The 11,432-nt window shown below is 38.1% G+C and overlaps 1 protein-coding gene across 3 annotated transcripts; it reads left to right on the forward strand.

Moving 5' to 3' along the window:
- Positions 1-7,553: 7,553 nt before the first annotated feature.
- On the forward strand, positions 7,554-10,874 carry LOC147610512 (protein NUCLEAR FUSION DEFECTIVE 4-like). 3 transcript variants are annotated; one of them, XM_086786093.1, is made up of 4 exons: positions 7,554-7,840; positions 8,468-8,820; positions 8,935-9,830; positions 9,937-10,874. In XM_086786093.1, exons 2-4 carry the CDS (start codon positions 8,482-8,484, stop codon positions 10,463-10,465), a joined length of 1,764 nt encoding a protein of 587 aa, XP_086642219.1. In that variant the 5' UTR covers positions 7,554-7,840; positions 8,468-8,481; the 3' UTR covers positions 10,466-10,874. The 3 variants fall into 3 exon arrangements, with proteins under 3 accessions (XP_086642219.1, XP_086642221.1, XP_086642220.1); XM_086786095.1 differs by having other exon boundaries at positions 7,557-7,840; positions 8,967-9,830; XM_086786094.1 differs by lacking the exon at positions 7,554-7,840 and adding an exon at positions 8,079-8,191.
- Positions 10,875-11,432: the final 558 nt, after the last annotated feature.

Below are 11,432 nucleotides of genomic sequence, written 5' to 3' on the forward strand. Positions count from 1 at the left end.
TATTTCTTGTTATTGATTCATTAAGAAAGTTCCAAAAAAGTTGAAAAGAAATGGATCTTCAAACACAGTCATAACATTATCACTTGCTCATTACATTATTCACGTGCTCCCAGGAAACCCTCGCACCAACATGAGCGAAATGGTTCCTACGGTAGCAGTTATTCCTGGAGGGGTCTAGAACTCCGAACACTACTAAGTGGATCCCCAGTTCCCTCATCCTCGGCATGGCAACAATGACGTTTAAAACTCAGAGCCCCCTTAGTTGGCTTTTATTTGCATCACTTGCCCCTCGCACACTTGGAAGCAAGTAGCTCATCCACTTAGATGGGTCCAACTCCTAGCATCTAGTGGGTTGTTCCCCCAAAGCTAGAGGATAGCTTTAGGATGGACAGGTGAACCAATCAAACAAGAGAAAATACAATTTCATCACATTCATAGTAAACAAGAGAAAATAGTCTTTTCAACTTAGATTGCGTTAAGACAATCTTTATTAAGGCATTAGCTGTTGTTTCATGGATAATATGCCCTTCTTGTTATTTTTTAGGCAAGCTTTTGTGTAGGACTTCCTAATCTTACTAGGTCGCATAATGCAATGGTCTATGCAAAACTTAAAGAGCGTTTCTAACCTGGATGATATTGACTGGCGACGGTAGTGCCTGCACAACATCGTTACTTGGTCCAACGGAGACATTGCTTGGTACGACGGAGACGTTGCTTAGCCCGACGATGTTACTCGCATCCTCATGTGTGCATTTGGGTGCCATGACTTGAAAACTCATAAGATTATGAAAAAGTGCACCTAACGCTACACATATGTGCTAAGAATTCAGCTTCAACAAATTTTGTGCAAAAAGTGACATCTTTAAGTGACTTAGTGATGCTAATTTGATTCCTTATTCAATTATGCTAAATTTCAGCCTTTGAATGCCTACTTTAGTAGAAAAAATGTACTTTTCAGTAATTTTTCTTAAAACTACGTCATGTTCTAGAGTAAAAATGAGCTAGAATGGTTGAAAAACACTTAGTAATTAATTTACTAGCCCAAAAATTAAGCATAAGGGTTCTATAGTTTTTTTTTTGCATGAATTCTTGATTCCTTATTTTTTCCTAATTTTTCAATGCTTGAATCTAATTATTGACCTAAAAATAGCCATTTTGGGTTGAAAAATAGCTAAATTATCCTAATAAATTCTAAAAAATTATGGAGGGTTTATTTACTATTAAATTTATAGAATTTATGCAAAGATGTGATTAATTCCCAAGTCAAAATTGTACAATTTGGGCCAAAAATGCATGATTAAGAGTGCAATAAAATGAATTAGAGTGGGATTAAAGCAAATTTTGTGATTTCATGCAAAATTTAGCTTAACTTAAGATAACTCCAACAACAAATCACAAGCAAGTGCTTTTGAATTTACGAGCATGCAAGCTCCACAAAAACATAGTAAGCATTAATATGGAGTCTTGAGCTTACCAAAAATATAAAATACTATTTGGTAGATATACAAAGGTATGAGGCCTCTATAGAATGTGAAAGTCTAGTTGTAGGAGTAGGCAAATTCTATCTCAGAATGTGCTTTCTTAGTAGTAGTGTGAGGATAATTATTATATACAAATTATTCTATTTCGGGATATTTTATTTTGGACGTGCCTTTTATTTATATACAAATTATTCTATTTTGAGATATTCTATTTCGGGATATTTTATTTTGGACGTGCCTTTTATTTATATCATTTACTAGGATTAATGTGTTCAAGATTAATGTGCGCTAGTATGATATGGTCAAGATTAATGTGTTTAGTCAAGCTATGTGCGCTAGTATGATATGGTCAAGATTAATGTGTTTAGTCAAGCTATGTGCGCTAGTATGATATGGTCAAGATTAATGTGTTTAATTAGTTGTGTGCACTGACTATTATTATTTTGGATGTAGGCAAAGAATGAGTGACAGATTAAGTCTTAATCATGGGTGGAACATGTGTTGGAACACTATGAGATATTTTGAAAGACATGTGAACACCTTTATGGTTTCATATTTAGGCATCTATATTTTTTAAGACTAAGGCATCTATATTTTTTAAGACTAAGGCCTCATACATTTGTACATACAAGATATTATTTTATACTTTCGGTAGGCCCAAGACTTTATATTAATGCTTGCTATATTTTTGAAGAGCTTACACACTCATAAACTCAAAAGCACTTGCTTGTAATTTGTTTTTGGAATTATATTTTTGAAAATATGTGAGAGTGGTACAAGGGCCACACTCTACCTAGGGGAGATTTAACCCACTTTTGTGTCGATGATGATTTCTACTCTATCTCTCTTTAATTTAATTTGGTTTATTTGAGGTTTATGATGTCAATTTGTGCAAGTATATGTTATGGTCTTTTTTTTGTGTTGAGAAATTAGAGTTTCCTTCTCCAAGTGTCTTAAGTTCTTGACACTATTAGTACTTTGTGAGGCATTCCTTATCTCTTTTATAGGAGTTTCCTCCTTGTACATACTTTCCTTTTAATTTATTTTCCCTTTTCACTTAAAAATAAAATAAGTATACCATTATGCCATAAATTCAACATCCAAGGGTGTCACTTAGTAAAAACCCCATATAGCATGTATGTATCTAATATAGCATAACTTTTAACTTTTTCTTTTTTACACAATCATTTGCCCCACTTTTGTAAGTACATATGTTTAGGTTTTGAGTTTTAATCTCACTTCTAAATTCACATAAACTGATTATATTTTAAAAATGATTAGTCTTGTATGTATATATAGCATTTAATTCCTCAATTTGTTTTCTTTTTTAACCTTCTCCATGCACTGAGGTGCTATGTAATTTCAATATATTGTGACCCCCCTACTCCCCCTCCACCCTCCCTTACCCCTTGCTAAATTGGGGAATCTATTGTTATGTAAGAAAGTGGTGGTGGTTGGCTCCCAAAAAGCTTTCTTATCAAGATCTTGAAGTTATGTGTGTACCTCTAGGGCTAAGTAAGCCAATTGCTTTTTGGAATTTGGATTTTCAGCCAATTGCTTTTTGGAATTTGGATTTTCATTTTAGTGAGTGACAAGGATATGCATTTTGTTGAGAGGGAAGCTGTTCTCATTTATTTGAGGGTAGGCATGGAGGACTTCTCTAATTTATGCTCAAGGGGAGGCATGGAGGACTTCTCTAATTTATGCTCAAGGGGAGGCATGTGTCTCTCCTAGAGGGAAGGCAAGGCCCTATGTATGATTGTTAGATGTTTCCATTAGAATAAAGGCTATTTTTGTATGGTGATTTGCAGAAGGGGAATATTTAATATATAGACATCTATGAGTCACATGTAATACACATTGTGTGGTATTTACATAAGTTATGCCATGGAGGACAAAGCATGTGTGCCATTAATGTCCATAGAGCAATAAAATCATGTACTTAGCTCTTGTATATCAAAGGATATATGTTTCGCGCACCCACATTGTGGTACTATGTATGCATTCACCCTTAGTGTATCGTGCCAGTGTGTCCAAGCCACCATGAGTGTGGATGGTAGAACCTATGACCCTTGGACCATGTCCATCTAATTTAGGTTGAGAGGTTGAGATGTAGGGGTTAGAATATGACATGTTGAGAGACATGTCATATTCTAACCTATGACCCTTGGACCATGTCCATCTAATTTAGGTTGAGAGGTTGAGATGTAGGGGTTAGAATATGACATGTTGAGAGACATGCATCCCTAAAGAAAAGGTGAAGGAATTGAGTCTACATTTTGGTGAGTGGCCATTTAGATGAGAAATAGAATGTTCACACTATGTATTTGAGCGAATGCAATAATTCTCTAGCTTGTTCTCAAGGGGAGGCTTGTGATTCTTATAGAATTTTCAATTAAGGGGAGGCAATGGTCTTCCTAAAAACTGTTAGATGGTTTATTGGAGCAAAATGTTATTTGTATAAGGTGGTTTATAAAAGGGAAAAAGGTGGTGTAGATACATTAAAGTGGTAGCCACACATTGTGTGCCATGGAGTGAAAAACATGCGTGTCATTTTATATCTATAAAGCATGTACTTAGCTTGTATCAAAAGGAGGTTTTAATAAATTCATTGATGTGATTTTGTGTCTATTCTAGTGAATCTCTACTCTAATTAAGTTTTCATTATCTTAATTACTAGATTGTGAAATTGTTGATTTTCTTTGATATCCATGGCATGGCATTTGGTTCAATGGTGTTGACCAAGTTTGATAAAGAAAGTTAATGCTTGCACAAAGTTCTAGAAAAATGACATTTGGTGTTCCAATGGGATATACTTTATAAAAGCATGTCCCAATGAAACATAAGTATACTATATAAATTCTCTCCTTTGTAAATAATATAAAAATATGTAAACAATCGACATGTATTTTGAGAGATGTTATGTTAAGAAGAAATGTGGAAATAAAACAATTTAATTATTGGTCCTAAATATATGTTGGATATCATTTTGACACTTTTACACTAAGCATGTTAATTAACACCTTTTGTATGTTGAAGGAATTTTTTTACTAATAATATTATAATTTGGAAGGGGAAATTTGTACTCACAAAGTAAAAGATGAATTACTTGGTTAAGGTTATGCAAAGAATAATCTAAGGTGAAGGTGAGAGATTGTGGTGGAATTGGTACTCACTTGTACTATAATCTTTTGTTTTGTAGACTTAGTGGCCATTGGTAAATAGGGTACTCACTTGTACTATATTCTCTTGTTGTAGACTTAATGTTGTAGACTTAATGTTGTAGACTTAGTGACCATTTGTAGATATGATACTCACCAAATCTTATATATAGAGTATTTAGACAAAAGATATGTTTTGCACTCATGCATACACGCACATAAACTCACACAATATAGACAGATTCAAAGTTTGTTTCAAAAAAAATTGCCAAGACTTAACATGAAACACACTCAAACTTTACATCAATCCCATTTAGATTATACTCCTACAAACACACATAAAGGATACTATTATAGAAATAGGAGTTCACCAATCATAGGCATGTAAAATGCGTGAATCTTTGTAATTTGTTTATTAAAAAGGAGCATCAAAGCATTACTTCCATCACCTTGTGCGTTCCTTTTTATGGGGTTATATACACACTCACACACACAAACATATTCACTAATGAGAAAGGTATACTATAATTTTGAAGGGGATAGTTTTACTCACCAGATAAAAGATGAGTTACTTGGTGCAAAGAACAATCTAAGGTGAAGTTGTGGTACCTTGTTGTGTAGACTTAGTATGCTATCTATAGGGGCGCACATCACACACACACACACACACACACACACACACACACACACACACACACACACACATAGAGGATCAATATTGCACACTTGTAAAAAAATAAATGTTTACAAATATTTTTCCGTTTATTTTATAAACATGAGCTTGAAGTCACTTAAGGTTAGGATGAACACATTTTTCTCCTTAATATGCGTTTGTAGTCACTCAAAGTTGAGATGAATAAAATTTTCGATACATGCCTCACTTTTCAAAATAGAAATGGTTCTTATTTTTTTTCATTTTGAATAAAATAAGTGGTAGTAAATGTTTCATAATAAATGGTAAAGTGATTGTTATAATAAATGAAGTAACATACCATTGTAAATTGTAAACAAAATAAGTGGTAGTAAATGTTTCATAATAAATAGTAAAGTGCATAATAAATGAAATAACAGACCATTGTAAATGGTAAACAAAATATTTTTAAAAACCACAATACAACACAATAAATGTAAAAGTATGATACCAAAAATGACAGAAAAAACACAAAAAGGATGCAGCCCCCTTGGAAGGGTATCACTTAACATGTTCTCGACATAGGGTGGCATTTATAAAAATAATAATTAAAGTTGATTGAAGCTAGTATTACGCGTCGTGCTTTTGTTGCTAGCACCACATACGGGCCCCCACTTAAGCGAGTGGAGACCCTTTTCCGACTATTGAGGGGCCAAATGCCAAAATCACAATATCACATATTGGTCCACCATTGTATGCACACAATTGTTATAGCGCACAGCTAGTAGACGAATCGAGCTATGAGTGATGTAGGTGATTTGTGAGGGGCTTTATACATTGCCCCCACCCCGAAAAATTTCAGGGGAAAAAAAGGGGAGGAATCCCACCTTTTGGGGAAGTCTTCCTCGTCCTTCTCGGATTTTTACGAGAAAATCCATTGTGCAGTGTGTGCAATAGGCTTTTCACGCATCTCGCTTACTTGGCCTTGTCAACATGTGTCAAATAACTTGGCCGCTTAGATTGCTAACTGTACCGATTTCGACAAAGTTAGGAAGTGCTTGAAAAACTTAGCTCTTGCATCATTAAGTAGTTAATGCACATTAAATGTTAATGGCTTAGTTAATTAGGGCGTGAGAAAGGGCCATGCCTTAAATTTGAAGTCCAAGGCAGGGTTTATGCAACTTTTCCCCTTCAAGTGGGGCATTAACTATTTAAGGCTTCAAAAAATATCTATTCTCTTTGAAGTCCAAGGCAGGGTTTATGCAACTTTTCCCCTTCAAGTGGGGCATTAACTATTTAAGGTGTCAACTTTTCCCCTTCAAGTGGGGCATTAACTATTTAAGGCTTTAAAAAATATTTATTCTCTTTGTTGCACAAAACATGTGTTTACATTTACACACAAATTTTGGGAATTAAAATAGCAAGATAGAAGAAAAACACCAAAAAATCACTTTTTCTTAACATGAGGAATTATTACAAACAAAGTATGACTTTTTCTTTCAAGTGAGAACTCCCTATGCCTAGTGGATGGCATGTATCACGAACAACAAGGGCTTTTGTGCATCATCTAAAATACGAGCTCGTGGATAACAATTATTGGAACATTGAGAATGTAGTATTCGCAATGGTGGTGCTACTTGGTTGTTGGTGGAGAGAAGAGTAAAATTGGCAAGGCTGAGAACACGATGCACTCCTGCACACCATGGGTTTTTGTGAGGCTTCTAAGAGTCATTGCCAGCTGCTGCAAGTGCAAAGGAGCAAGATTGAGGTCGATGCTAGCACCATTTAGGGTTTGTGTGAGCAGAGAGGGAGCCGTGTGGAGGCTACTGGGTAGAGGAGTTATGCGACAGAAATTCAAAGAGGTTGGGGCGGAGGAGGCGACAAAACAAGGGGGAGGGAGCCATTAATATTTAATCACAAAACTTATATATTTTTATGTTTAATAAAATAATTAAGAATATCTATGAAAATCAGAATATATATATATATATATATGTATATATGTATATATGTACATCTATTACATATTAACTATGGACAACCAAGGTACAAGGAGAGGAGAGGAAAAAAAAATCCAGGATTTCTAAAAAATAATTAAGAATATCTATGAAAATCAGAATATATATATATATATATATATATATATATATATATATGTATATATGTATATATGTACATCTATTACATATTAACTATGGACAACCAAGGTACAAGGAGAGGAGAGGAAAAAAAAATCCTGGATTTCTAAAAAATAAGAGGGAAAAATTATTTCGGTTGACCCCTTGTATTCCGATTGACCCTTTGTATTCCGTTTTTCATTCCTGTGTTTCGCTTCTTAATGTCTTTTACATACCGCAGCAACGCGTGGGTCGAGTAGTAATATATATGTATATATATACACATGTATAGGGCTTCTCAATTCATGAGCCAATTTTTTTTAAAAAAATGAAGGGCGACAAGCTGGGCCGACCTACCCCAAACACACACACACACTTGCGCGCCAACATACAGAGTAGCCATACACACTTGCGAGGCGCCAACATACAGGGTCGGTTAACCGGAAGCAGGTGCTCACTGCTACCCATGGACTCTCTCTGCATATTATGTAGCCTTTTGTAAAACGCATTTGCCTTACATGCCTTTGATTCCTTGTTGATTCACCATTACTGCTTGCTTTGCACTCTTTCACAGGGCTCCAGCCTCTCATTTGCCCTTGATGCCATGGTATTTCCTGCCATCTAGGGCACACAGATGCCAAGGTCTTGTTTGCCATCCAGGGCACACATTTGCCCCTTCATGCCATGCTATCTAGGGCGCACATGTGCCACGCCCATCTGCGGCACACATTTGCCCTACATGCCATGATCTTCCCTGTATGCTTTGGTTTTCTACAGGGCACACATGCCATTGATGCCATGGTAAATCCTCAAGCACACAATGCCATGGTTTTCTACAGGGCACACATGCCATTGATGCCCTGGTTTTCATGTCATCTGGAATGTTTAGCAATAGATGATTGCCCTGGTCTCCAGTGTTACAAACATGGGTTCAAGTCTTCATCAGTCAATTTTCCCTAGATGCTCTAAAATGTTATCATTCATGTAAGGTCTGCATAATCTCTTGTCATTTGGCCTCCAATTGATCCTCTGTAGTTATCATATTTGCATGTTGTTCTGTTTTGCATGCTTGTGCAGGAAAGTGCAACCCTATGCCGCCAAGAGATGGCCATACTTCAGCAGAAAACACCACCCCACCTTCAAGATGGATGGTGCTTGTGGCTTCAATTTGGATCCAGGCCTTCTCTGCCAATCCTTACAGTTTCTATTCGCCCACTTTGAAGAGAGTCTTGAGTATCAGCCAGTTTCAGCTCAACCTGCTTGCAGTCTCCAAGGACTTTGGAGAGTATGCCGGCATCCTTGCAGGCATCCTTTGCAACAAGCTGCCTCCATGGGCCCTGCTCTCCATTGGTGCACTCTTTGCATTTATTGGCTATGGGTCAATCTGGCTTGTTGCAAGTCAACGAGTCAGCTTTTTGCCTTACATCATGGTAAGTCTTCAAGGCTTCTTTTCATCATGCAATAATAAAGCATAAAGTGCTGTTTGAAACCATTGTTACAGAGAACTCTGAGAGACTATCACTCTTGTTTCCTGACCCCGGCAGATGCTTATAGCGATCTGTATTGGTCCCAACAGCGCAACTTGGTTCAACACAGCAGTGCTGGTGACATGCATGAGGAACTTCTCCCACAGCAGAGGCTTGATAGCTGGATTCCTCAAAGGATTTGTGGGATTAAGCTCTGCTATTTATACGCTCATCTTCACGTCCTTCCTCTCTGAAGAACCGCTCAGGTTGCTCATGTTTCTGGCCATTGGGCCAGCTGTCGTCTCCTTAATCTCCATGAATTTTGTGAGGCCTATCAAATCTGAGGAGATGAGGGGCGAAGTAGAAGAGCAGTCCAACTTCTTTTTCGTATATATTCTGTGTATTGTGCTGGCCGTCTACCTGCTGGGGGCAACTCTTGTGGAAGAGTGGGTTACTTTCCCGACACACTTTGTACAGGGTGTCATAGCCGGAGTTATGCTCCTGGTTCTTGTGGTGCCAGCCTTTGTCCCACTCCGGCATTATATTGAGTGGCTTTTATCTAGGTATAGGGAAGCAGCCATGTCGGAGTCCCTCACGCAGCCTCTTATACGAAGCCACAGGTCTTTGCGGAGACATTCACGACATAGGAAACCAAGGACCCGCCTTCCGGACATTGATGAAGGTGACGAAGAGGCTTTTTTCCTAGCTTTGGCAGAGGGAGCTGTTACCAGAAAGAAAGGCCCAAGGAGAGGGGAGGACTTCAAACTAAAGCAGGCTCTGGTGAAGGCAGATTTCTGGCTTCTGTTTCTGGCATTCTTCTGCGGCGTAGGGCCAGGGATTGTTACATATGACAATCTTGCACAGATCGGTGAGGCTCATGGGACCACAGACGTGACTACATATGTTGCTCTTCTCAGTATATTCAATTTTCTTGGCCGCCTTGGAGGAGGTTTCATATCAGAGCACTACGTCAGGTTTGCTTCCTTTCTCCTTCTTCTCTCCTCTTCAGATCACTTTGGTATCTGGCTTCTGTCAGAAAGAGTACTATGGTAAAGATTCTGTGCCTGGTTTTCTATGCAGAAGGAATGCTATACCCAGACCAGTGTGGATGGCCATTGCTCAAGCTTTCATGATTGTAGCCAACATCCTCTTTGCTTTTGGTGGACGAAGCCTCCTTGGTCTTGCATCTGCAATCATGGGATTGTGCTTTGGAGTTCAGTTTTCAGTGATGATCCCTACAGCATCTGAGCTGTTCGGGCTGAAGCATTTCGGTGTCATCTACAACTTCATCAATATGAGCATTCCTCTGGGCTCCTTATGCTTCTCTGCACTGCTTGCCGGTTTTCTATATGATAGGGATGCAGGAGCAGGTAACATATGCTATGGGATGCGTTGTTTCATGATCACTTTTGTTATTTTGGCAGGAGTTTGTGTAGTGGGAATTCTGCTTAGCCTATTTTTAACCTATCGAATCAGACCCGTATACAAAACCCTGTATCCTGATCGAGCCCATTATGCAACACTTCCCCAAACAGATCCCCAAACAGATCTCTCTTCATCTAGCCTTCCTTCTGCAGATGGGCTTGAAGATCCCGAGACCTCCTCTTAGTATCTCGCTCGTGTCCAGGCTTAAAAAATTGTTGACAACACATGTTCTAAAACGAGTGGCTGTCAGCAGCAAGCAAGGAACCTGGCAAAGATTGCTTTTGGCAGCTCTGGTCATGTGTTCCCTTTAGGAGTTGACATCAATGCTGCTTCTGCACAGACCAGATTTTTTTCCCCCCCCAAAAAATACATGCTTGAGGAAATACTACTGTTGACAGGAAGGCAGTTATTACTGCGTCAATTTTGAAGTTATAATCGCTATCAGATTTTGTATCAATCAGAGCTAGAGGTTTTTATTGATTGATAGATACCCTTGCATTGTGTGTAGTGTGAGGGTGCTCCAAGTGTATGTACAGGCTACCTGATGTTCTTTAACAAGGCATACATCAATAAGAGCTAGATATTTATTGTCAGTTGATGCATGTGCCGTGTATAAGTGTGAGGGTGCCTCAGTTTTGAAGTCGTAATCGCTATCATATATTGTATCAATCAGAGCTAGAGGTTTTTATTGATTGATGGATACCCTTGCATTGTGTGTAGTGTGAGGGTGCTCCAAGTGTATGTACAGGCTACCTGATGTTCTTTAACAAGGCATATATCAATAAGAGCTAGATATTTATTGTCAGTCGATGCATGTGCTGTGTATAAGTGTGAGAGTGCCTTACTCAAGGTCTGAGTGGGAAAAAAAAAGATTGTCTGCCATTGAAGGCATTTCAGTTGACTAGTATTGTTTTTCCTCTTCCTGCACGCTCGTGGGCATGCGTGTGTGAAAGAAATCTCATGTTCCAAAAGGGCCAAAGTGGTACTGCAATCTTTTCATTTTGAGAGAGAGAGAGAGAGAGAGAGAGAGAAGGCTAAAGTTGCATATGAGACCAAGATAGTACAGGTATATAGAATGTATATGGCATTGCTTCACATTTCAAAAAATGAATATGTTGAGGTTTGGTCATGGTCCTTGCGTATCCTTTGCC

Source organism: Cibotium barometz, chromosome 49 (genome assembly GCF_041138505.1).
Source record: "Cibotium barometz isolate CiBa-2024 chromosome 49, ASM4113850v1, whole genome shotgun sequence".
In the NCBI taxonomy this organism is placed as follows: domain Eukaryota; kingdom Viridiplantae; phylum Streptophyta; class Polypodiopsida; order Cyatheales; family Cibotiaceae; genus Cibotium; species Cibotium barometz.

Coding starts and splice junctions, on each gene's coding strand:
- LOC147610512 (XM_086786093.1), top strand. CDS start 8,482: ATGCCGCCAAGAGATGGCCATACTTCAGCAGAAAACACCACCCCACCT. Junction 8,821..8,934: donor GCTTTTTGCCTTACATCATG/GTAAGTCTTCAA, acceptor TGACCCCGGCAG/ATGCTTATAGCGATCTGTAT. Junction 9,831..9,936: donor ATATCAGAGCACTACGTCAG/GTTTGCTTCCTT, acceptor TTTTCTATGCAG/AAGGAATGCTATACCCAGAC.